The 27,102-nt window shown below is 45.0% G+C and overlaps 1 protein-coding gene across 1 annotated transcript in view; it reads left to right on the top strand.

Annotated features, from left to right (window-relative positions):
• The window catches only part of cicb (capicua transcriptional repressor b), a 70,354-nt gene extending 44,954 nt beyond the window's left edge, over positions 1–25,400 (top strand). The window contains exons 8-21 of the mRNA XM_083760415.1: positions 203–381; positions 2,384–2,522; positions 3,115–3,212; positions 5,732–6,761; positions 7,483–7,619; positions 9,212–9,372; positions 13,014–13,186; positions 14,559–14,930; positions 15,855–16,210; positions 17,467–17,624; positions 18,606–18,757; positions 19,227–19,379; positions 21,008–21,142; positions 22,982–25,400. Coding sequence (XP_083616541.1) covers positions 203–381; positions 2,384–2,522; positions 3,115–3,212; positions 5,732–6,761; positions 7,483–7,619; positions 9,212–9,372; positions 13,014–13,186; positions 14,559–14,930; positions 15,855–16,210; positions 17,467–17,624; positions 18,606–18,757; positions 19,227–19,379; positions 21,008–21,142; positions 22,982–23,280 — 3,542 coding nt within the window. The 3' untranslated portion in view covers positions 23,281–25,400. The remainder of the gene's footprint in view (positions 1–202; positions 382–2,383; positions 2,523–3,114; positions 3,213–5,731; positions 6,762–7,482; positions 7,620–9,211; positions 9,373–13,013; positions 13,187–14,558; positions 14,931–15,854; positions 16,211–17,466; positions 17,625–18,605; positions 18,758–19,226; positions 19,380–21,007; positions 21,143–22,981) is intronic.
• The last annotated feature ends 1,702 nt before the right edge of the window (positions 25,401–27,102 follow it).

Raw genomic sequence — 27,102 nt, 5'->3', positions numbered from 1 at the left:
CGCAGGTTAGTTTCCACTGTTGCCAGGTCTAACGCAGAGACGCACGCACGCACGCATGCACGCACGCACGCACGCACGCACGCACGCACGCACACACACACACGCATGCACCCACCCACCCACCCCATATTCACAGATGTGGGATTCCTCAATCCTCGGTGTGCTGTCATCTAGAGTGTCTTACCTGTGTTCTTTGCGACAGAGCCCCATTCAGTGGAGCTGAAGGGAGTGGTGGCAGGCCTGGCGGGCGTATCTGAACGGAGCGCAGGGGACGGCCACGTGGTGCAGCCGGCCCGCCCGCGGGCGTTCTCCCAGAGCGCCATGCACAGCCTGGAGCGCGGCGACCGGGGCAACACGCAGGCCCTGGCAGAGCTGGCACAGGTAAGAAGACACTGGTTTTTTGCTTTTAAATGCAGCGGTGTGACGGTACAGTGTGTTTTGGCTGCAGCGAAACACAACTAGGGATGCCAGGGAATGTGCATAAATTGTACAAGGTATTTTCAATGAATGCATTTAACATCATAAAAGTGTCTCGGAAGTATCTTCTTAGAAGCAGATGCAACACAAAAAAACAGTGCCTTATATAATTGAACATAAAGCAATAAATATGACAGATAGGGGGGCGCGGGGGGGGGGGGGGGGAGATGGGGTCTGAACCAGAAAACAGCAAAGCTTGTATTCTCCAGTACTGATAAGGGTCTGGTATCCATGACTACATAATCCTTGCAGTGTAATTTTTTTGCCCTGTTTGCATAAGCCGGTAAAGGCTTCCTAAGTCAAGTGCCACAGGGAGGTTTTGTGTGCCTCGTATTCTCATCTAGTCCACTGATTGACACACTCAACACTGTCTGCTGCAAACCAGTCCATATGTTGGACATGGCCAGCTGGGGATGGGTCGATAATCGTTTTGATTGATTGAAGTATTTATTAAAACAGTTTGACGGCCGCTAATTGTTAATCCAGGGTTCGATGGCGCTTACTACGACATTCCCGCCTTTTGCTTTATGTGTTTAATCCGCTGTATTGTAATAATTATAAAGAAACTCCGTCTTTGCCATGGAGCTGGAGACGAGACCTTCATGTTATGATGACGAAACCGGAAATCAACACATGCTGTGGGCTGCTAGGGCTTCTGGGAAATTGAGGCCAATGCAAATGAACGGGGTACAACGCCTCATGGAGGAGGGTCTTGTGGGGGCGGTCTTGCGGCGTACCAAGATGGCGGGTGGTGCGATCGTTCATAACAAATAATAATTCAGCGTATGCTCTAAAGGTAATAAAACAATCTCGGCAGCGTAGAATATTTGATTAATATGCGGGTTACGCGTTTTATGGAGTCAAACTGTTAACAGTTTGCAGAATGACTACATTTCAAGCACAACTCCATACAAAAACTGTTGAACTGTGAGTGGACGACACCATAAAGCATTTCACTTGTTTACAAGAGGGTCCACCGTTTTGTCAATTTATCATAACATTTAGAGACGTTGTTGTTCTTTATCACGATAGAAAATGTTGAAAAAAAAATCATATTGCAGAGACGTTAACCAATTCAAACAAGGAAAGAATCTGTTTCATTTTAGATTTTTTTTGCATTGGCTCTACATTTTAGATTTACATTCTACAAGCTCAGTTCGTGCTGTAGGCTTCTACATCTGCTATACATTTAGTCTGGCGTGGCAGGCCAGACTAATGTCACTGTGTAGATATTAGCCTGGAACTTGGGTGTGGATGATTCATTTTCAAGGGTCTGCTACAAATGGATTCAAAGCAAAACAGCAAAAAAAATAAGAAAAATCTTTGAATAATGGGCTCTGATTGGTCACCCGCAACTTTGGGGTGAGTGAAATTTAATTAAAACATGCCAGCCAGACAAATCTGCCCAGGGCTATTTTTTCTTGCGTCTCACTGTATCTGAAATAAAGCATAACAATGCCAAAAATAAATCTTAAAAAGGAATTACATAACTTGGTTGGTATACTAAATTTAGAAATCCACACATCCGGTGATTTGTTTTCAAAAGGTGCTTTGAAACAGACAAAGGAATATGCTGCTGAACTTTGGTATTCTTCGATCATAACCTCTCCAATAAAATATCAATTTTAAGAATTTAACCCCTTTTGGTGTTGCATTATGTTATACTTTAGCTATTGAAAAATAGCAGATCTACAAGTTCATAGCGCGCCACCGAGTGGCGCACTACGAGCTTGTAGGTCTGCTATTTTTTTTAATCGTGAAAATGCAGCACAAATCTTTGAATATATATTCTTTCAGAAGACTTTTATTTATTTTTTCGACGTCAGGCCTAAATGGGTTAAGGACAACTAGAGTTTAGAACGTTTCACTTCACAGTCTATAATCCTAGTCCTCATTGTCTCCTCAGATGTGTGGGGACGGAGGGGGACAGTTTGCGGGTCGCGCCCCGCCCCTGTCTCGCTCCCAGCGGGGGGTCAGCGAGGACATGACCAGCGACGAGGAGCGCATGGTCATCTGTGAGGAGGAGGGAGATGATGATGTCATCGGTGAGTCACTTCAGTTGTCTCTTTGCTTTTTTTCATCGTGTCTTTTCTTATGTGCCATTTTGAAAATTCCCTTCATAAACTCAACCATCACAACGTTGTTGTTGTCGGGGAGATATCTCTGTTGTAAATGGTGCATTTATATTGTGTATTACATTCACCCATTCTCACACACATTGATACACCGATGGTGGAGGAAACCATGCAAGGCACATTCTAGGTGGTCCCCCCCCCCCCCCCCCAGCTAAATGATGTTGGTAACCAAATGGACCCTTATATTTGGTTTCATTTTACGCTCTCAAGAGTTACATTTGTGTTAAACATGTGCATTACTTAATTTACAAGAAGTCTACACAATTACAGAATGTAGAAGAATTGTTATTTATATTGACGTTTTGCCTATTGCGTCTTATTGTGGACAAAATCTTATCCAACATCCTCCAAAATATTCTTTAGTTTCGGGGGCCGAGAGGCTAAATCTCATCAAATGGTGGTCCGTGTCTCAGATGCCGAACAAATAATGGGCCTTGATGTGAATGGGGTTGAAAACCACTGGAGTAGATGTATCAGGATGTCTGTGACTGTCCTTCCACAGAGGATCCTTATCCCAGCAGCTCCATAGACCTGAAGTGTAAGGAGAGAGTGACCGACAGCGACAGCGACAACGGCTCCGGGGACGAGAGCAACCGCAAGGTACCCGACAACCTTTCCTCTGACCCTCTCGTGCATCGCTCCTGTCTCGTGTTTGTTATGCCTCCACCTTTATTATCCAAGGATGATCTGAAAGGTCATCGCCAAATATGTCTACCGGTATATTAGTCTCGCCGTTCAGTTCAGGTTTCAGAAAAACCCTGTTTTCTTTGTCAGTGGTTCTCAAACCTTATCATGTCAAGGATCCCCAAAATTATATGCGTTTTGGCTGCCAACACCCTTAAAATATGTTGTTCCAGGGACCCCCAGAAGCAAAGCTTTGAGTTTAAAACGTTCGCTGTGAAAGAATATATATACATATATATATATTCAAAGATTTGCACACCAGTGTTGTTTTCGTCAGGACTGACGATAACGTAAATGACAACGTCAACGCCCCTTTTTCCAGGACTAAGACGGACTAAAACGAACGACACTAAAATAATTCGGGACAAGACTGACGCTGACGAGCTAAATACCGTAGCTCTGTTTGATGACGATGACGAGACGTGTGTGTGTTATCATTGACAAGACGAGGCTAGACGAAAATGTTAGTGGATTGACGAACAAAGTTTGTAGGGGTCCTAAAGTTGTGAATCGATATAATTCAACTGAACTGCGGGAAAATCACAGATGTACAAGCCCAAAGCGCTGTGCATTGCGACGGGTAGATAACTTGTAGATCTGCTACTTACAACGCAGGAAGGGCGCATGCTTATAACGCTCTTTAACTATGCATCTGTTGCATCAGCAGGCAGCGAGTCCAGCGACAGACTCACACCACCCGATCTGTGGTGGTGTTGTGTTGTCTGACGAGGGAAGCTACTGCTAGCATGGGAGCTAACGTTAGTTTCTTCCATATAGTTAGAAGGAGTCCGCCTTAATAACACTATGTACTTTCCATCCGTTCCCCAATCCCTCAAACTCGCTGCTGCGTTTACACGGGCAGACACAGACGAATGAGAATATCATTTGGAGCTTTAACAATGAATGATAGACTATCGTTGCGTCTGCCTGTGTTTAATGCTCAGGGTTTCACTGTCCACAGCAGGCAGACCTGTCAAAATGCACAAATGCACCAAAACTCAGAGACCACCACCTATAAATTCAAACCCACCTCTGGAATATTGCTATCTCATTCCACTTTAATTAATTTTATTCCATAGTCTTAGTTTTTCTCTAATAAAGTTTTTTTAATTTGTTTTCTCATGTTCTCCTTGAAAAGTGTCTTTAAGTACTCAGAGAAGCATTATATAAATAATATTATTATCACTATTATTATTACTACTTGTTTTATTGCCTATGCTTATGTAGAAAAAAAAGCTCACTGTTCAGGTCAAATAGGCCTATTGATATGCGATTAAAATGTGATTAATTGAGATTAATTAATCACAAAGCCTCCAATTAATTAGATTTTTTTTAATGGACGCATAAGTGTTTATTATTTAAGTTGGGTTTTGCCATAATCATGTCTTTTGCCATTATCAGGTAGCTTTACAACAAAGATGTATTCGGCTATTCGGTATTCGGTTTTCGGCCAACTGTTTCCTATATTCGGTATTCGGTTTCGGCCAAGAATTTCCCTTTCGGTGCATCCCTAGATATTACCGGTATATGAAATATATACCGGTAATCAACCGGTCTATCATACATTTTATTTTTATGTTATTATTTGCATCTGAACTCTCAGTTGAAGTTATATACCGGTATATTTGTGACCATTTGACTGAGGGACTGCCATTGTATTTTCTTTTCATGTCATATGAAAGCAGGGAATCATATAGCTTCAAATGACAATGACAACCTGTCAACCTTGATTCCAATGCCAATGTATTTATACCTGTAGCTATATACATTTTATTTTAAAATTTTGACTAAAAATGGACTAAAACCTTTTACTAAAATGACTAAAACTGGCTAAAACCCGTAGGAGTTTCCGTCGACTAAAACTATCAAGGATAGAAAGGACTAAGACTGACTAAGACTAATTAAGCATTTTTCCAAATGACTAAGACTGACTAAGACTAATTAAGCATTTTTCCAAATGACTAAGACTGACTAAGACTAATTAAGCATTTTTCCAAATGACTAAGACTGACTAAAACTAATTAAGCATTTTTCCAAAAGACTAAGACTGACTAAATCTAAAAAATGCCTGCCAAAAACAACACTGTTGCACACATTTTCACAAATTTAAAAAAATACCAGATCTACAAGCTCAAGCTATGAGCTTGTAGATCTGCTATTTCTCAACAGCTACAGTTTAAAATAATGATTAAAAGTGGTTAAAAAGCTATAACGTGACACAGATGCGTTCCAGGTCTTGGATTACGTTTTGCTCTCCGTTAAATGTCACTTGTCTCATGTTGTTGGATTAACAGGAATGTTGGGCCTTTGAGTCCTGCTAATTTGTAACATTGTAGACGTACGAATAGAAGCTTATTCTATCTAAACATACTCCGGAGGAAACCATGAGCTATGCAAATGTAATTAGAATTCAGTTTCTTCTCTCTTTTTTCCAGCGAGTCTTTGCTCCAGTCATCTGTTCCTCATCCTCCACCTCCTCCTCCCACCACCCCACCCCTCACGGCAGGAGCGTCTCACTCTCCTCCTACAGCACCGGCAAGCGCTACGATGAAGGCAGAGGAGGAGGAGGTGGGGGAGGGTTCCTGGAGCGTCGCAGGAAGGGGGGAGGCGAGGGAGAAGGTAAGGACGGCTTTGGGGGAGATGGAGGAGGAGGAGGTGGTGGTGGAGGAGGAGGAGGAGGAGTGGCCTCCCTCTCTCTCTCGTTCTCCTCCTCGCCGGGCCAGTCGGTGATCTCCAGCTCGCCGGGCGCCGCCGCCCTGGGCCTGAACCCCGTCCTGGGCATGCAGGGCGCGCTCCGGGTGGCCTCCACCGTGGTCACCAACGTGGTGCGGCCGGTCATCAGCACGCCCGTCCCCATCGCCAGTAAACCCCGAGACGCGGGCACCTCGTACAGCCCGCAGCCGCCGTCGCTGCTGGACAGGAAGCCCCTGATGGTGGGCTCGGGCGCGGGGAGCGGGGCCGTGGTCCTCGGGGGCGGTGGCGGCGGGTACTACTCCTCATCCTACTCGCCCGGTCCCATGGTGGCGGGCGCGGGCTCCGGAGGAGTGGTGGCCAGTCTGGTGTTGGGCGGGGCGTTCCCCGGCCAACACCACCCCGCCGCTGTCCAGCTCATAAGCCCTTCCTCTCAGCCTCACGCCGGCCCGGTGCCGGCCCCCCACAGCTACACCAACGGGCCCCTGCCTCTGTCCCTGCTGCAGCCCCAGTTCCTCCCCGGGGCCCACTCCCTGGCGGCGGGCCCCGGGGGGGGCAAGGCCATAACGCAGGTCCAGTACATCCTGCCCACGATGCCCCACCCCAAGAGCCCCTCCCCCCTGCAGCAGCTCAGCCAGCCAACCAGTGTCTTCAACCTGCCCACGGCTCCGCCCACGCACATGCCCCTGGCCAATGGGAAGCAGGCGGCACCGGGCTCGCTGGCAGGATATGCCGCCAATCCAATGGTGGGCATGGTCAACCCAGGAGCCAGAGGTGAGCTCTTTTTTTTAACATGCAGAACATGGAATGAACAATGTGTTTAATCTTTTAAATCTGCTTTTTAGCTTCACTATTATCGGGATAATAATGCCAGACAATATTCAATGGCATCCACAGGGCTTAAAGTTCTCAGTCCTGGGGACTGATTTCAGTCCTGAGGATTTCATAGGGGTCATTTAATGAGATCACTGCAGATTTGCAAAAAATCTTTTTCAGTCTTGGGATTTTTTGGGGCTTTAAGCCCTGCATCCACTGCTCCTGATGGTTAGGATGGCTAAATCCACATTATGTGAAAATGAAGCATGTAACGATACACTCAACTCACGATACGTATCACGATATGAGGTTCACGATAAGATTTTTCACGATATTTTCAACAATCATTTTCTAGACAAATGACCGTTTTTCTTCCCCCCCCCCCCCCCCCCAAGCTTTTTTCACAATTTTTATTTAACTACATTGCAAAAGTAGCATTACTTTTCATGTGAAATTACTTAATTTGGAAACTGGAAACATGCTTTCATGTTTAAACTTAGCTCGAGTTAACATGTAAAAAAAGGTTTTCTTTGATGGCAGCTTAGGATAGATGTAGACCTATTTGACAGTGCAGAAACATAATTGCCTTCCTTGATGTATTAATGAGCATCAATAACGACCATCACCTGTCTCTCTCTCTCTCTCTCTCTCATTCTCTCTCTCTGTGTCTCTCTCTCAGTCCACACACAGTCCCCGGTCCTGCAGGGTAAAATGCTGGTTCCCATGGCAACAGTTAGGACTGCACCACTGGCCCAGCAGTTCCCCATCGTGTCTCCGCCACTTCCTGTCCAGAATGGAGGTCAGGCAGGAAGCAAGGTCAGTCACATGTCTCTTTTAGTTAACTCGTATATTCACTTTATTTCTCTGTCGCTTGCTTTATATTGTATAGCTGTTAAAGCACTGTTAAAGTACCACGATGTAAAGGACGGATGGCTAGATGGAGATTTATTTTATGTTCTACTATTACAAAACTCTTGTCAATCTGTCCATCCATGTTTTGAGGTGGCGCTAGCCGCTCCTATGCCCAGCTTTGTGTGTTTGTGTGAATAATAGCAATGATTTGATTGGCTGAGCACTCCCATAGCGATGATTCGATTGGCTGAGTAATAAGAGCGCCCCTCACTTCACACGGGTGTGATTTTCTCATTAGTGGTCGGACCAATGAATCTGAACTTGCACTTGGGCATTGACCATTGGGATATGCAGGGAGGGGCTGGCCATACCGTTCAGGTCCCTCCATCACTTTACAGAAAATAAAAGTTTTTAGTCCTCTTGAAAGTGTCGACCGACTGTGGGGCTCTCAGGTGGGCGGGGAGAGCGTTCCACATTTTGCGGGCGACTGAGCAGAAGGCCCGGTCACCCATGGTGCACAGGTTAGTCTTTATGGGTTTGAGGAGGTTGGTGTTTGAGGAGCGGAGGGAGCGGGTTGAGGATTGAATGATGACATGGTCCTTGAGGTAGTGGGGGGGGGGGGAGGACTGGTGCACTGGTGGGTTAGCAGGGACATCTTGTCTTCAGTCCGGAATGAGACAGGGAGCCAGTGGAGTGAGCGGAGGATGTGCTCGTATTTACTTACTCTCTACTACTAGCCAACATAGCAGTGTCATGACAACACAAAGGTTTCTGACAACTATTATATGACAAAAGCAATGTTGTTAGTGTTACTTTGTGCCTTGTTTCTCACTCTCTCTCCCAGATAATATATATTTAGACAGCTGCCTTGCCTGTCACCCGTGCAATGACAATGCTTCATTATATAACTTTATAACTTTTGCTCTGAAAGAGTATACATTCAAAGATTTGCACCACACTTTCACGATCTTTCAACAATAGCAGATCTATGAGCTTGTAGATCTGCTATTTTTCAATAGCTAAAGTATAACAATGCTTAAAACACCAAAAGGGGTTCCCGTCCAGAATGGGTTAAGTTAGGATGACAATGTTTCGACCCCAAATGGAAAAATATGCAGAGCGTTCCAAAACAAATTAGCGGATTTACCGTCCATGTGGGTCCTAGAACTCCTATTCAATCGCACAATTGGTTTGTGTTTTTTGTTTACATCTGTTCTAGATGATATGACAGGTTAGTCCATGAAGTGTTGTTGCTGCACTCTTCCTGTTCTACGTGTGCTGACCGTAGACCCCTCCTACGCTTTTCTTAAAGGACCTACTGTATATCTTTATTTATTTTTTAATAAAAAATAATTGGTCAATATACATATCAACTTACTTTTGTAAAAAAAAAAAGGGGTAGGAAGAAATTCCACTTTAAATAAACTACCTTAGGAGCTGCTAAACAGTGTGCAGACTACATCTCTTTTTCCCCATGTTTCACGTTGGAACATTTTGTTATATTTGGGATCCTAAGGTTTAGGATTGTACGTTTTTGTGTTTTTCCGTGTCTCCAGATCATCCAGATCGCTCCCATGCCTGTCGTCCAATCCCAGCTGCCTCAGGGAGGGGCGGTGCACCCCGCCGGCCCCTACCCCGTTACCGTGGGAGCGGCGGCGGTCGTGGCCCCTGCGACGGCCCCCTCACAGGCCATGCTGCTGCCCCCTGCACAAACCAGGTGACTGTCACACACACACACACACACACACACACACACACACACACACACACACACACACACACACCGTTATTGTATGTATAAATCAAGCTCGGCTCATTCATCGCACAGACACAGTGGGATACCTCGGGTCTCAGCAGTGCAATCCATCATTGTCAGCGTCGTTCTAAGTCATTCATACACGCTTTCCATCAAGGCTGTTATCTGGCAGAAACGGGCGCTTTCATCCGCAGGACTTTATTGTCTTTCTTTTACTCACTAATGGCGTTTTGCTTGGCTTACCACCTTGCATTCCTTTTTGCATAGAAAACACTTGCGTGGGCCCACATTTCGTTTTAATGTCTTTGTCTTAGAATTAACCGTGAAAGCATCTGTGTCTATTTTAGACTTTAGCGTTGGCAAATCAAAAATACCAGATCTTCAAGGCTCACAGCGCTTGTAGATCTGATAATTGGGGCCGAGCCCGAAGGGCTGAAGGACCCTATTGTTTTCCTACCGTTGTTTCTCTCTCCGACACTTTTTTGCAGTTCTAGCAGTTTCTGTGCTGTCGCTTTCCACACAATTCTGCAATTTGGTAGAGAGGGTCATGGGAAACGGTCAAGAACTGAAGCTCACAGTCATTCATCAAAGGACCTCTGACCTTTACATCTCCCAATTATATGATTGTATGAATTGTCCACTTCTGGTTAACCTGGTTAACCACTCCCCCTTGAAATCGCATTTCCATTCGTTGTGCGGAAGAGTCTGGAGTGTACCCTGCTAATTCATGGTTGGCTGACGACCCCTTCCGTCAATCAGTGTAACAAAAAAAGCAACGTCATCTCCAGTCTCCAACCAGCGAAGTTTGGTCATCAGTGTTTCTATGGCTTATTGTGCATATTTCTTTTATGGCTTGCAGATATATTATATATATTTTTCTTAAAAATAAAACAATTTAGAGGGAGGACGGGACGTAGTAGGGCCTTCATCCTCCTACTCCCTGCTGACCGGTGCCACAATGACCAGTTCCCTCCCACCAACACGGGCCAATTGTGTTGGCATAGACGCTCGGCCCACCCTTTATCACCCGAGTGATTTTATTTTTGAGGCCCCTCCTGTATACAGGTTTAATATTTGTTTTTAGTTAACAACGACCAAATGCATATCATTAACGTTGGAAGTCTAGGGGGTCCCAAAATCCAGAGTAGTGGTACAGAGAGAGAAGGCAGCAAGAAGCCCAGTGCGGGCCTGGGCCGTGGCCCAGCGGTTCAGGCACCTTGGCTGGTAATCCAGCCTGGCAGTGTGCCGCGGGTTCGACTCCCGATCCCGACGGCCTTTACGACATGTCTTCCCCCCATCTCTCTCTCCATTTCCTGTCAGCCTACTGTCTGTCCCTCCATAAAAAATATAACATTAAAAGAAAAAAAAAACAGTGCTGTGGGTGTTTAGTGTTAGTCATGCTGCCCACATAGATAACACCTCTCAGCTCCCCACACACACACACACACACACACACACAAACAGATGGAGCTAGTCGTGCTCACCCACTGACCCCCACTGCAGCATTCTGTGTGTGTGTGTCTCTCTTACACCCCTCATTCTGGTTCATTATTGTCCCTCACCGCTTCCTGTCGCCAGTGCCGCATCTCATTTGACATTTCCCATTACTGAAATGTCATCTCCCTTTTCATCTCCTCTCCTCTTTCTGTTCCTCTCTCGTTTTTATTGTGTTTAGAGTGGAACCTTAAAACCCCCCCCAAAAAACGGCTTTGGCTTCACTGCAATGCCATTAAATGCGACTGTATACAATAACACCCCATCCAATGCCCCTCACATGGAGTACTGTAGCTTAATTCCTTCTCTGCTATCTACGATTATAATCGTACCACCTAGGCTAGGGTACGGCAGGTGCCAGCTACGTACATGTTCCTAGACAACCGTATACTCCATAGATGAAAGCGGCGTCAATTTACCCTTTTAGCATTGCTCCGGTTGCTTTGGAGAGCCTCCGTCCTTACCAGCTATGGGATTTTTACATCCAGGCTCCATTTATCTCCATTAACCCATTGGGAACCCCTTTTGCTGTTTTAAACATGTTATAATTTAGCTATTGAAAAATAGCAGATCTACAAGCTCATAGTGCGCCACCGCGTGGCGCGCTACGAGCTTGTAGGTCTGCTATTTTTGAAAAACCGTGAAAATGTGGCACAAATCTTTGAATATATATATATATATATTCTTTCAGAGCGAACATTTTTAACTCAAATCTTTGCTTCTGGGGGGTCCCTGGAACAATATATTTTCAGATGGAGGTCGGCGGCCAATTACATATATTTTTGGGGGTCCTTGACATGAAAATGTTTGAGAACGACTGAAATAGAAACACAGGGTTTTTCAGAAAACACTATGAAGGGGCACGGTAGTGCTGTCGCCTCACAGCTAGAAGGTCCTGGGTTCGATTCCCGCTCGGGGCGCTGTGGGTGCTGGCGGCGTGTTTCCTCCTCCACGTCATCAGTGCCCATACCCGAGGCGGGGTTGGCGAAAGGGCCTTTCTGTGTGGAGTTTGCATGTTCTCCCCGTGTCCCCTAGGGTAGGTACCCTCACAAAAACATGCAGTAATCCTGGTCTCTAAACTGCCTCCCCCTGGCCAGCCGGGGCGCCTGATGGAGGGGAAAGGAACTGGTTGGAATAACGTGTTCCTTCCACGCGCTACGTCCAACCAGGGAAACTCCCCCCTGTCAGGTGTAAAGGAGCAACTTGGACACTCAAGCATGAAGGAAGCATGAGTTAAGTCCGTTGCTCTCCCCAGGTTGGCGGAGGGTGTGTAGAGCCCAGGATCACATTAGATGATTGACACAGGGGTGAAAAATGGGTTACAAAATCGTGGGATAAAAAATACATAAAAAGAAAAAAGAAAACCCTATGATGACCGTCGTGCATCCGATGGTCGTAAATAATTTGTGACATCGCTCCGGACATGTTACCGTTTCTGACGAGAGCTAAGGGGTATGAGCTAATGCTAACGATCACTGCTCACAGTCACAACACTAGCCCCCACCTCTCTGATAACCCGGAAATTAAACTTTAACAATGGGAGTCAATGGCTGGCAAGGCTTGAGCTGTGCTTATGCTACCACCTAGCGGGCAGTGAAATAATTATTAAGCTCTGGCCGAACACAATAATAAAAAGTTTTATTATTTGTATTGATATGAAAGTAGAGGATCAGAGCTATATTATTATAGTGTATCATTTGCTCAAATTGACGTATACGTTTTCCAGATCTCATTTAACCCCAGAAAAGCAATCTACAAGATTTGCTATTTTCTGGTGAAGAGATATGGAGATATGGGGCCCTATCTTGTGCCCACCCCTTATCCCTAAACGTATTTACTATTTTCCCGATGTTCTACTATTTTGAAAAACATTTAAAAATGGTTCAACTAGCCAATCTACATCGACATGTTGTGAGCTTGTAGATTGGCTATTTGAACTATAGGGATAAGGGGAAAGGCACTGACAGAAATGGGTCCCTTGGTGTTCCATGTGAAGTTGCAATCAGGTCCATTTTACTATGTCTAGAGAGAGTTGAACCCATTTAGACCGAAATATGTGGAATGGAATACATGACACTTGGTAACATGAGCTATCTTTTCCGTCCCAGGATCACTTACGTCCAGTCCACGCCGGGGGTCCCGTCCACACTGTCGATGGTCTCCACGACCACAGGCTCCTCCCCTCCCACCCAGCAGGCGTACATCCCGTCGTCATTGGCAACGCTGGGCTTCACGGCCATCGCACCCCCCGCGCAGACCCTGGTACAGCCACTGATCACAGGTCAGTGCCACGCATCCCCCCCACACAGACCCTGGTACAGCCACTGATCACAGGTCAGTGCCACGCATCCCCCCCACACAGACCCTGGTACAGCCACTGATCACAGGTCAGTGCCACGCATCCCTCACACAGACCCTGGTACAGCCACTGATCACAGGTCAGTGCCACGCATCCCCCCACACAGACCCTGGTACAGCCACTGATCACAGGTCAGTGCCACACATCCCTCACACAGACCCTGGTACAACCACTGATCACAGGTCAGTGCCACACAGACCCTGGTACAGCCACTGATCACAGGTCAGTGCCACACATCCCTCACACAGACCCTGGTACAGCCACTGATCACAGGTCAGTGCCACGCATCCCTCACACAGACCCTGGTACAGCCACTGATCACAGGTCAGTGCCACGCATCCCCCCACACAGACCCTGGTACAGCCACTGATCACAGGTCAGTGCCACACAGACCCTGGTACAGCCACTGATCACAGGTCAGTGCCACGCATCCCCCCCACACAGACCCTGGTACAGCCACTGATCACAGGTCAGAGCCAAGGATCAACTAAAAGACACTGATATAAACTATACCAAATAATTGGCAAACTACTAAGATTTGAATGATAATAACAATGTAAAAAATAAATGACATGGTATTATTATTATTTTTAAAGCCCTGAAAATAAATGAAGACGTAAAGTATACTACGTTGTTTCCATTGATTCGTTGATTGATCATTCAAATAAACGTGCTCAGAGTGAAAATGCATCTGACCAAGTGGGTCAGATGGGTGGGCTGCGAACGCTTTGGACCCCATCTATTAAGTTTGGAACCGATGTATTAGAATCAAACTAAAACACTGTTGGAATTAGAGCTGGGCCTCGATTAAAATGTTTAATCTAATTAATTAGAAGCTTTGTAATGAATTAATCTTGATTAATCGCATTTTAATCGCATATCAATATTCAACCCGAGAACAGTGAGAAACATTTTTTTCAAATGTTTTTTGGTATCCCAGTGAATCAATGAATAGTGACTACGGGATTACACTCATTTTCAACATTTTACTGTCATTAATATACCTTAGAGTTGTTGTGTGGGTATAATAAGAAAGTCCCCCCCCATTCTCTGTGTTGCATAGAACTGGAGGTCTGAAAAGAAAGTACATCTCAGTGACATCACAACAATGTACTTCATAATGTTACTTTTTCTGTAGTTAATTAATCTCAATTAACGCGTTAAAGTCCCGGCCCTAGTTGGAATAGCACCGAGGGGAAACCATTAGAATAGGACTCCTGTCTGCTGGACGTCGTATCGCTGATCTAAACGTCCATCTGATGAATGTTGGCGGTGTCTCCCTCCTCCTGTTCAGGTCAGCCACCACTCCTAGCCCCGGCCCGGTCTCCCCAGCCCCCCTCCACCACCGCCGCGGTCCCTGCGCCCGGGGGAGGCCAAATCGCCGCCGCCATCTACCCGCCCCCCTCGCCCGGCGGCGCCTCCATGGCGCCCGGGTTGGTCTCCGTCTCCAGCCCCTCCTCCGCGGGCTCCGCCCACATGATCCTCCCCAAACACACGCTGGTCCCCGCCACCGCCGCCACCATCACGCACACGGAGCGGCAGACGCCGCCGGAGCACCTCCTGGCCCACGTGGACACTAGGCAGGTGTTGTCCAGTAAGAGCAGCAGCGCCGGGCTGACCGTCTCCATGAGGCCCGGCAGCCCCACTCCATCCATCCACACAGCCGGTGAGCCAGCGCACGCTGCCCTTTTTAACCCATTCTGACCTGAGATCAGATTCATACGAGGTTTCCACTGGACACACACTGGTCTGATTAACCCAAACACCAAAATGGGTTCCCGTTCAGTATGGGTTAACCCATAAGTCGATTAAAAAAATGTCTTCTAGATCCTAACCTTTTTCTGAAAAACCCATGTTTCTATGTGTCAGTGGGGCTCAACCTTTTTCATGGGAAGGACCCCCAGAATTATCTCTATTGGGCCACGGACCCCCATATCAAAATATGTACTTCCAGTAACCCCACAGAAGCAAATATTTTAGTTCTGAAATATATATTCAATGATTTGCGCCACTTTTTCACGACTTTAAAAAAAATAGCAGACCTACAAGCTCGTAGCGCGCCACTCGGTGGCGCGCTATGAGCTTGTAGGTCTGAGAATAGATGATCCGCAATCTTATAGATGTCAATTTGACATGCACAAATTATGGTTGAAAGTGGTTATTTCACCGACAATGAGTTATCCCTATGGCGATGAGAGAATGAGATTTCAGAGTACAGAGGTACTCTGAATTCTGTAGGCCTACTTAATCGAATACAGCAACTACAATCTTCTCTTATGGGGGCATAAAATAATGTAATTGGGGTCTGTTGCCTAATGCGTATCCATTTGGGGGTCCACTGCTTTAAAGGCCTGCCCTGTTGGCATAATGTGGTTCTGGTATGGCGATAAAGTATTTGCTGTATTTATGTATTTACATGATTTTTCACTTGGACAGTGTTTTAAGTATTATGGAGATATGTCAGGGCACATTATGCAACATTATTGTGTACCGAGAACGAGGGGTTTTTGTGTGTTGTAAATTAAAACTCTACATGGTCTTTACCTTTTTCTTTAAAGATGTTATTATGAATGCTATTTATTCTTCACAGGCAGTGCACCGGGCACCCCCAAACTCCCTCAGCAGCACCCTGTCAGGACCCCGCAGAAGGTCAAAGCGACGGTGGCCAACATTCCCGTCGGCAGCTACGAAGGAGGAGGCCGCGGGAAGGAGAGAGACCGGGAGAAGGAGAGGGAGAGGGAGAGGGAGCGAGAACGGGAGGCCAGCAGTCGCTTCTCCTTCGAGGCCGAGCTGGCCGGGGGACAGACGGACTCCACCTCCTCCATGCACCCCGCCGCCGAGGAGGCCCCCCCCAGCTCTTCCTCCGACAGGCCTCCTCCGGAAGGCTCCGGTGTCGGGGACTCTTCCGACGCGCGCACCAGGGACAACATGGCCGCCACCAAAGAGGTGAGAGGGTGTAGTGTACCGAAGGCACCATGTATACAGTATGTACAGTTTATCGTCTCTGTTGGGCAGAAACCTCATATGTTACTTTTCAGGATTCAAATTCAAAAACGGCAAAAGTAGCAAATCTATAAGCTCGAAATGCGTTGATTCGTGCCATGTTTTGAGCTTGTATTATCAAGTAGGACGTTGAATTACGGAAATATATATATTATAGGAACAGCAATGTCCGTGTTCACCTGAGTTGGTTCACCTATGTATCCGCCTATGTATGTGACGTTAATGAGCACCAGTATGACTATTAGTACCAGTAGGGGCGCTGTTGTGCCAGAAACAGAGAGAGATAGTGCTGCACATGCTGCACTGTTGCCTGCTAATGAGAGGGAGAGAGAGAGATGAGGGGAGAGGGGAGTTGCACCACTCAGTTCACACAGGTGTGATTGTTTTTTAATACACAAAGTTTAAATATGGAGATAATTTCTGCTTAAAGGTTTTATGACATTCATTTTCATTTCTTTTTCTTTTTCTTTTTTCTTTTAGGTTTTATGACCTCGATTACACCCAAAAAACCTGAACTTTGAACATTCAGTGGATTTTCTGTGGTCTGAAGTTTTCTTTGGGGTTTTTTGGGCCTTTTGAGCTACAATGAAAACAGGCAACACAGTGAAACAGTGACATCTGCTGGCAAATCCCATTGACATATATGGGATTTGCAGTAAGTGATGTCACTTACTGCCGGGAAAACAGAGCACCTGTTTGAGCCAGAAAACCCCAGATCACAGAAAATCTACTGAATGTTAAAAGTTCATGTTTTTTGGGTGCAATTGAGATTAGAAAACCTAAAAAAACCAAGAACAATTCCAAAACCTTTTTTTTAATGTCACAATCCCTTTAATGGTAATGATGTACTGTAGGTTGAAGACCCCGTGGAGCCATCATGGGTTAAAAAGCTCCACATGAACCACTCGTGTCAACACTGCGGTTGTAGTCAGAAATAAACTAGATCAAAGGGCAGACATTGCTCCAACCCCTGGCCAAATATAAATATTCTGTTAATTTAGTTATCAAGAGGGTACTTTCAGCTGTGTGTTTAATTTATTTGATTGTCTGGTGTAAGTGAATGTTTGATAGATATTGTATAATGGATATTGAATGGCTCAGTAAGGGCAAAAACTAGTTTGCCTCAGTTCTGCAAACTATGTGCTGTTTAAAGAATACTTTATACGGTCCTAATTCAAAATATACATCCATCCACCTAGGCCGGATGGAAGGAGTCCCTTCCCTCGTCTCCTTTGCCCCCTCCCTCCACAACGGACCCCACCCCGCCGCCCCCACCGACTGACAAAGATGCACCTCCGCCCAAAAAGATCAAGGCCCGTCCCCCACCGCTAAAGAAGACCTTTGACTCGGTTGACAAGTGAGTACATTACTCTGTGCGAGCCTATTGTCTGCATATGGTTGATATTAGATGTGTTTGTTTAAAGGACAACTTTAGTTTTTTTCAACCAAGGCTCATGTTTTAGGTTGTTATTAGAGAAAGTAAAATATGAGTGTTCATTTTTTTTTAATTTGGTGCTTTCTTTCATTTTAGGGATTTTAGGGGCGGGGGCATTCGAGCATGGGGCTATATATGTATTTTTTTTTACAATTTTACAGCGATTTCTTTTTTTATTATAGTCCTACTAGACCCCAAGAAACACAGAAGATCACAGGATCTACTGAATGTGAAGGTAGCCTACTGGGGGAAGCCACACTGTGTGTCATATGCTCAATATGCCCGTTTGACACATTCAGTAGATCCTGTGATCTTTTGTGGCCAAATGTAATTTCTTGGGGTCTATTAGGACTATAGTAAAGAATAAAAAAAGAAATCGCTATAAAATGTTGTAAATAAATACATATTTAGCCCCATGCTCGAATGCCCCCGCCCCCCTGTCAAAAACAGCTACAATCCCTAAAACGAAAGAAAGCAGCAAATGAGGAAAAAAATTACACTCACCTTTTACTTTCTCTAATAACAACCTAAAACATGAGCCTTGGTTGAAAAAAACTAAAGTTGTCCTTTAAGTCCTCCAGCAGGAGTGACTCTGCCTATTAGTTGATCACCACTCATAACCAATTACAGTGTATTGGATATTGTTTGGTGTAGTCTTTTCAGACACCAATTACTATATCTACATTACATCTATATACAACAGCCTCAGGGCCTCTGTACGATGAAGGCAAGGTTAATATTTAAACGGGACCATACAAAGCATCATATCTGAACAGCACGTCAACCAAGTAAGGAACAACTGTACTCGACGACTGTGTGTACTGTGAATCCGTAGCAGGCTCAGCCGTTGGATCAACTAAAATAACCTGTGTGTGGTGTTGCTGTGTGTTGGTGTGACAACAGGGTGCTGTCGGAGGTGTACTTTGAGGAGCGGTTTGCGGAGCTGCCAGAGTTCCGTCCCGAGGAGGTGCTGCCCTCCCCCACCCTGCAGAGCCTGGCCACCTCCCCGCGCGCCATCCTGGGCAGCTACCGCCGGAAGAGGAAGAACTCCACAGGTACATATATACTATATACCCTTCTTTTGTCATTTCATGACGAAATCAATGAAAAATCGAAGAAATTCCATAAATTAGAAAATGAAAATGGACGATTTATTAGATCTCAAAATTACTATTAGAATACATTCCTACATGAATACAGTAGTTAATAGTTGTTAACTGTTAATCCATTACAATTAATATTGATGAGGCCCGGACGGCTAGGGTAGCCTAGCGGTCCGGGCACCTAGGCTGGTAATCCAGCCTGACAGCCACAGTCGCGGGTTCGACTCCCGATCCCGACGACCTTTGCTGCGTGTCACTCCCCTTCTCTCTCCCCATTTCAGTCTACTGTCAATGTACTCTCTCAATAAAGGCTTAAAATACATTAGAAAACAAAAAAGATATTGACATGGCTGTATAATATAGTTTATCATGTGTGTGTGCGTGTGTGTGTGTGTGTGTGTGTGTGTGTGTGCACATCCAGACCTGGACTCTTCCACAGAGGACCCGGTGTCTCCAAAGAGGAAAAGCAGACGGCGATCCAGCTGCAGTTCTGAACCCAACACGCCCAAGAGTGCCGCCAAGTGTGAGGGAGACATCTTCACCTTCGACAGGCCAAGTGACAGGAACACCACTGGTATGCTATAACCACCTGTCCTGGATGTGTGTGTGTGTGTGTGTGTGTGTGTGTGTGTGTGGGATGAAGCCATTTCACTTGCAATGTCTCTCTTTGACAAATCCTCACATCCTAACATTTTACTACCTGTCAACAGTGGATGTGGCAAATGATTTAAACGTGGGTGTTTGTGGGTAGTAGGGCATTGCAATGCTGTGAAAGTATCCATACTCTTTGTATAAAGGGCCCTCGAGGCAATTTTAGGTCCTGTTTTTCTCTCTTAATGTTTTTACAAAACCATGAATGGTTGAATCGTACGTCTAGGTCAATTCTCACCAAGACTATGTAAAAGGAAAATGAAAGCGGGCATAGTGACTCCTCGGAAGTACCTCCACCTTCATCTATAAATCCATCCATCCATCCATCTTCAACTTATCCGTAGTCGGGTCGCGGGGGCAACGGAGTGCTCCAGACTTCCCTCTCCAGAGCAACATTAGTGACTTCCTCCTGGGGGATTCCGAGACGTTCCAAGGCCAGTGAGTCGATGCGTTTCCTCCAACTGTGCCTTGGTCTGCCCCGGGGTCTCCTCCCAGTGGGATGTGCGTCGAGGACCTCCCTAGGGAGGCGCCCGAGAGGCATCCTAACCAGATGCCCGAACCACCTCAGCTGACTCCTTTCCAGGCGAAGGAGCAGCGGTTCTACTCCGAGTCTCTCTTGTGTGACTGAACTTCTCACCCTATCTCTAAGGGAGATGCCAGCCACACGTAGAAGAAAACTCATTTTGGCCGCTTGTATTCGCAATCTTATTCTTTCGGTCATGACCCACACTTCATGACCATAGTTGAGAGTAGGAACGAAGATTGCTCGGTAGACGGAGAGCTTTGCCTTCTGGCTCAACTCTCTTTTCGTCACAACAGTGCGGTTTTGAATCAAAGCCAAAATGGTGTAGATATGCTAAATCTGACATATGATTCATCATGCTGCGACTGCAGCATGGTGAATCATAAGATATTTTTAGCCTAATGCTGCGTTCACACGGGAAGATGCAAAGATGCCGTCTACAGTTCATTTTCAATGTAATCCAGCGACGTAACGATACACCCGACACTGCAAAGATCCTGCAAATCATTGTATCTTTTGCATCTGCCCGTGTGAATGCAGCATAATACCTTTTCAAGAAGAGCAGCTGATTTATGCTTTGTTGTATTGTATATCCGCATCGTCGTAATTGACATCCATTGTCAATTACAGTCACCGGGAAAAACGTAAAACATACTGGAGATATTTGGATGTGTGGTAACCTATTTCCTTCGTGAGCAGTTGAGACGAATAACTATCGAAGTCCACACTAATTATTCATAATGTATAAATTACGGTTAAGTGTTCAGGACAGATTCTCATTCATTTGTTTCTACCCTTTATTTCCTGTTTATAATTATGGTTTTTATTGCTGTTGCTATTGATGTTATCGTCTTATTTTGTGTATAAATAAAGTTATATTAAAACATACTGGAGGGTGGCTCTTAAGTATCAAGGGTTTGCCTCAGGCTCTAGATCTGTACCCATATACTGTGCTCTTTATCTCTTCACTGTTCTGTGTAGTAAATCAGAACTGGCCTACAATGCTCTCTCTGCTGTATGTTCTCCAGTAGGCACAGATGGAGAGGACATCCTGGGAGAACTGGAGTTCGACAAGGTCCCGTACTCCTCCCTGAGACGAACCCTCGACCAGAGGAGAGCTCTGGTCATGCAGCTGTTTCAAGAACATGGCTTCTTCCCATCAGGTTACTGTCGCACGCACGCACGCACAGCCTTGATAATTTATTGATAGTATCAAGTGAAGACGGACAGGAAAGAGGGAGAGAGAGAGAGAAGGGGAGAGACATGCAGCAAAGGTCGTCATTAACGGGACTCGAACAGGCGACACGCTGTCAGGCCAGAGCCTATATATGTGGCATGCGCCTGGACCACTTGGCCAGCGGGCGCCCCTCTGCCGTGTTTTTAAACGGCTGGTGGTTGGAAAATGAAGCTTGCGTGCGCGGCTGCAATTGCTGGGGACGAGGCTAATTCGTGCAGTAATATGAGGCTACCAAGAAGGGTGCCCTGGGCTTGGCCCCTCCACTCTTAACAAAACACACTAGGCAGTGTAGTGTTGTATGTATGGGCTGCCTGCCAGTGAGGAATCATGTGCATTAGCGACCCCTGCTGGTTGGTGGGGGTGCTGTTCAGTAGGGAAGGAAGACTGCATGACCCTTTTCTCTCCCTGTGAGACTCCTTGCATGGACCATGGTAGTCTACCTCTACTGTACACCTTCCCCAGACCAGCAGTAGGGTGGTTGGAAATGACGAAGTCTCACGATACAGTACTTTGCCAATAATGAAAACTACTGAATTGGGGAGAAGATGGGGGTCAATTACAAATCTCCTAAAATGTTGTTGTGGAAACCCCACTGGCAATGTTACTACAGTAGATTTGTATTCGTAATCACTAAAGGTGAACACACAATTCCTCATTTCATATTTTCTTTGATTTGATGTTTACAAGCATTTTAGATGTTAAGATGTACGTGAGAGTAAGGTTTAAGGGAGGTACCAAAAACACAAGATAACACAGCTCCTGTCAACATATTGGACTGCAGCCACAAGATCGTTTTATGTCTGCAGAGAAAAATAGTTTTAACAGTGTTGTGCCAAATAAAACATTTCCCATAGCAGTGGTTTTTCCCCACAATACGGTGCACAAAGCAAACCTCTAGACCGGGAAATGCCATTTACTTTTATGACTACATTGTCCGCATTACCTTGCATGGAGGCTCCAGTGTTTGATGCTGTGTCAATGTTTGATGCTATGCTTGTAGATCGCCTTTTTTCACCAAATACTCCAGAATAGGGAATAAAGTTCAAGTGGTTAATTTGCCCATATAGGAACGCCAGTGTTACAGTGGTTAAGATGGGAGTTGTTTTAGTTTTTAGTAGGCATGTAACGATATATCGTATATCGATATTATATCCCGACGATATGTATCGATTTATTAAAAATGAATATCGATTTAAAAAGGGGGGGGGGGGGGCTAGTGTGAATAATAATGATATGAAATGTGAATCATATTCCATCATATTCACGTGCTTTTGGAGAGAAATGAGACAGACTCCATGCAGTCACTTTCAGTAGTAGAGGCCTGCAGAGGGGAGCTGTATGTGTCTGTGACACAGGTGATGGTCGTTATTGATGCTCATTAATACATCAAGGAAGGCAATTATGTTTCTGCACTGTCAAATCTATCCTAAGATGCCATCAAAGAAAAGAAGAAATGTTAACTCGAGCTAGGTTTAAACATGAAAGCATGTTTACTAGTTACAAATTAAGTAATTTTACATGAAAAGTAATGCTACTTTTGCAATGTAGTTAAATAAAAATTGTGAAAAAAGCTTGGGGGGAAGATAAATCAATTAAAAAAAGAAAATATCGTGAAGAATCGTATCGTGAACCTCATATCGTGATACGTATCGTGTCGTGAGTTGAGTGTAACATTACATGCCTAGTTTTTAGTGTGTCAAGATCCTGCCCAGAGTCATGGTTTCTCATTTTTTTATTCATAATTCCCCTCTCTCTCGTCCTGCAGCCCAGGCCACCGCGGCCTTCCAGACGCGCTACTCGGACATCTTCCCCACCAAGGTGTGTCTGCAGCTGAAGATCCGAGAGGTGCGTCAGAAGATCATGCAGACGGCGGCGCCCTCCGAGCTCGCCGCCGCCGCCGGCGGGGGGATGATGGGCGACCTGTCCCTGTCCCTCCCCGGGCCCTCGGGGGCCCAGATGGGAGGAGACGGAGGAGGAGGAGGACCGAGAGGCGGAGAAGGAGAGGAAACCGAGGGTGAAGGGAGTCCAGAAGACGTGCGGGAATCACAGGAGTCCTCTAGATGAGGGGGGGACACAGATTAGATTGTGTTGGAAGTTGCACATGCTCCGCACAACCCTCTCTCCACTCTGCCACTCACACTGTTTTATCCTCTCCTCTTGGTCCAGACACGTTATTATACGTTTATTTTCCATCCCAAAGCGGCCAACTTCAGAGAATGGGGAGAGCGATGTTGAAAAAGAGTGAGCCATGTTGAAGAGGAGTATGTAATGAAACATATACATACGGGGGCATTGATGTGTTTTGTTATTCAATACGTTGAATTCCAGTCATACCAAAAAAAAAGGACATGTGAAATGCCAGTGGCAGAGAAAACTTTAGCATTACAACAAAAATACACAGACTTGAATCCCCAAACTTGAATTATACCCTGTATTAGTGACCTTGTACAAGGCTTTCCGTTTGATGCCAGTTGAACTAATGGACTGGTCTGTTCATCTTGCTCCTCACCTGCCCCACGGGGCAGGAATCTCATGTTTTAGACCAAGAGACTCTGGCATATAAATTCCATTGTGAGACAGTGGAAAAGTCATTTTTAGAGCTCTCTCTCATTAACCATTAATGGTTGTTGTTTTGGGCCGGGGGGGTGTCATTTGGTCTTTCAAAAATGTATTTTGTTTTATTTTATACTATTTTAGGAATAAATTCAATGAAGCGTCTTCTATTTTAGCGGAAACGGCTTGTCATCAGCTGACGTTCGTTCTTGGGGGCTGGGCCCTCGGCGGCTGGAAGACTGGATTTGACCGGACTGGCAGAGACGGATCGTTATAGAGATCCATTCATTGCCCCCCCACCCCACCCCCTTCTCTCGGTTTGAATCGTTTGAAACGATGACCTTTCGGGGGAGGTCTTGTAACGACTGACTGAAAGAAAAAACACAACAAAGCTTTGAAGTGAACTTTTTTTTTTTTTAAAGCAGTGCCATCATTCCTGCAAATATATATGGAACAAATATATAAATATAATAGTATCTTATCCATCTGGCCAAGACCTCTCTTCCCATGATTGGCCTGAAGCAGATGCCAGTAGGTAGGAAACCCAGGCATTCCTGTGCCTCTCATTCGCTAGCCATGAAGGAAGGAGGCAGGGCAAGACAGTCGGAACAGGCACGTCCTGGATCCTGATTGGACTGAATGGTTTATTTTTCTCCTTACTGGCCTCAACCACGTTGGTCCACCAGGGTTTTGTGTCATGAAAGCAGTGGAAGCCAAGGTCGACGTCGGGGGGCCCTGCACGGGGGCCCCTCTGTTGCCAAGCAGTTTTATTAACTTTTTTTTTTTTTAAAGAGAACAAAATGTGATTGTTGTTGTTTTTTTTTTATTAAGCATTGCATTTGCATTATTCTCTCCAGTTCATGATGTTTTACTGTATTATTCCAACTATATTTACCTTTTTGTCTTTGTCCATCATATGGTCCTGGTCCTGGACGCTCGTCTCTGCCAGCTACTTTTATTATTCCTGGTAGTTTGTTTTTATTATTGTGGAGGCAGGTCCCATCTCCTCCTACTCTAGTGAACCCTTCACCTCAGCAAGGACCTGTGGTGCACTTTTCTTTAAAAAACAAATATATATATTGTAATTCATCAATTTCAATGAGGAAACGGGGACCTTTTATTTTTTAAATTCAACAGTAATACACAGTATGTTTCACCTTGTATTCCAACCCCAAACACACACACACACACACACACACACACACACACACACACACACCCTGCTCTTTTAGCTCACTCCTCTGTACTAAGTTTGACTCTTAGACTCGCCATGTTGTTTGTCCTCCACCGGCACCTCTTTTCCTTCCCTCCTTCCTCCCTTTGTCACTTTATTGCTCTCTATCCGCACCTCCTTTTTATTATTAGTTTATTTTCTTGCGCGTGCGGAGAGAGAAAACCCAGAGGGGGAGGGCGCTAATCACAAAGAGAAACGGGGGTTGGGTCGAATATTATCGGTTGTGTCTTTGTGCAGGACTTGGTTGTGTTGTACATATTTACTGTAGAGTCAGTAGACTCGCTATATTAAAACAAAGTGTAATTGAGCTTTAGTTTGACTTTTAAAGACACCCCTTTACGAAGGTTAAATACACACAGTACACATGAAGTGGGAGGGGGGGGACCTACAGTAATAAATATGGATATTAACGTTTTTGTGTTCTACTCCTTGTTTTGCTGTTACAGTATCCAAGAGAGGACTTTATATCAATAATTTAAGTTTGTATCTGTATCTTTCAGTATACAAATAAAACTAGGTGTTCAATTAAATGCTCATCTTGTTACTATCACTGGTGATCGACAACTGATTCGGCACTGGTCAAGTTGACCTGTCTTTCCCAGTGAAATGTCATGACTTTGTGCCATACACACGTTCACCAGACAAAACGTACAAGCTAGCACATACAGTTCATGACACCATTACACACTGCACCTTGTGTTACTACTTACTACACCTGTGAATTGGATTATAGATTAGGTAGTTGACGGTGAAGAAGAGATGCCAAGGCAGGATTAAAAGGTAGGTGATAAGATGACGTCTGAGTGTTAAAATAATTAGTAAAAATTGCTAGTTCAGTTTCAGTTCAGTAACAGATTTAGTAAATTTGGATACCAATTTTATCCAATCAGGAGACAGAACTCACAAGATGCAAGTCAGATAAACAAGTGATGACACAGAAATAAGCTGACACAATTGGAGCTGGAACACTAAAATGGGTACTCGTAGGCAACCTACCTGAAAAATGTGTTGGAGCTGGAGATACAGGGAGACGCTTACTGATCAAACACTATAGCATTGATTACTATTAGAAGAATGCTTTAAAATAGCCCGATATCCCTGCCTATCACACTACTCCTCAAACAAGATGGCAGTGAACTTATTTTATTACCTTACTGCTGGAAATTTTTTTTTTGATGCGTCCACAATATACAGAACGCATATCAAATGATCCTACCCGCTTCATGACAACCAGTATAGATAATATTATTCTGAATGGCACAAATATTAGCTTGAGTATCGGTAAATAACTTCTGACTAAGGGATTTACATTGACAAAGGTTACTTGATACAGGATCATGGAAAACATTTATTGGTTATATTTACAACATTTTACATAATGCAATACGCATCAACAGTAAACAATTTGATCAAATCATAAAAAAATCATATTTGACAAAATCGTCGTCATTCATCCTACACACGGCACAAATGACCTTGACCTGTGGTCCAGCCAAAGGCACCCCTCCCCCCCAACTGTCTGGAACACTGTCAACCGGAGACTAATTTTATTACGTCTGATTCATACCTAGTTGTGAGACAGTGTTGCGCACCGATAATAGCCAATCTACAGGCTCAACACGACGTCTCTGCTTGTAGATCGAGCATCGACATCCACAACGGAGCTGCAGTGCAGAGTCTGCAGACTCATTGTCATGCAGCCCTACTGGTCCCTTGAGGCGGTGAGTGGACTTAAAGGACAACTTTAGTTTTTTTCAACCAAGGTTCATGTTTTAGGTTATTAGAGAAACTAAAATATGAGTGTTCTTTTTTTTTTTCTTTCTTTCGTTTTAGGGATTTTAGCTGTTTTTGACAGGGGGGCGGGGGCATTCGAGCATGGGGCTAAATATGTATTTTTTTACAACGATTTCTTTTTTAATTATTTACTATAGTCCTAATAAACCCCTGGAAATTTCATCTGGCCACAAAACATCACGAGATCTACTAAATGTGTCAAACTGACATTGAGCCTATGACACACAGTGTGGCTTCCCCCCACTAGGCTACCTTCACATTCAGTAGATTCTGTGATTTATTTGTGGCCAGATGTAATTTCCTGG

This window comes from Protomyctophum parallelum (assembly GCF_964188405.1).
Source record: "Protomyctophum parallelum genome assembly, chromosome: 3".
Classification (NCBI taxonomy): domain Eukaryota; kingdom Metazoa; phylum Chordata; class Actinopteri; order Myctophiformes; family Myctophidae; genus Protomyctophum; species Protomyctophum parallelum.
This window is presented reverse-complemented; position numbering and strand designations above follow the sequence as displayed.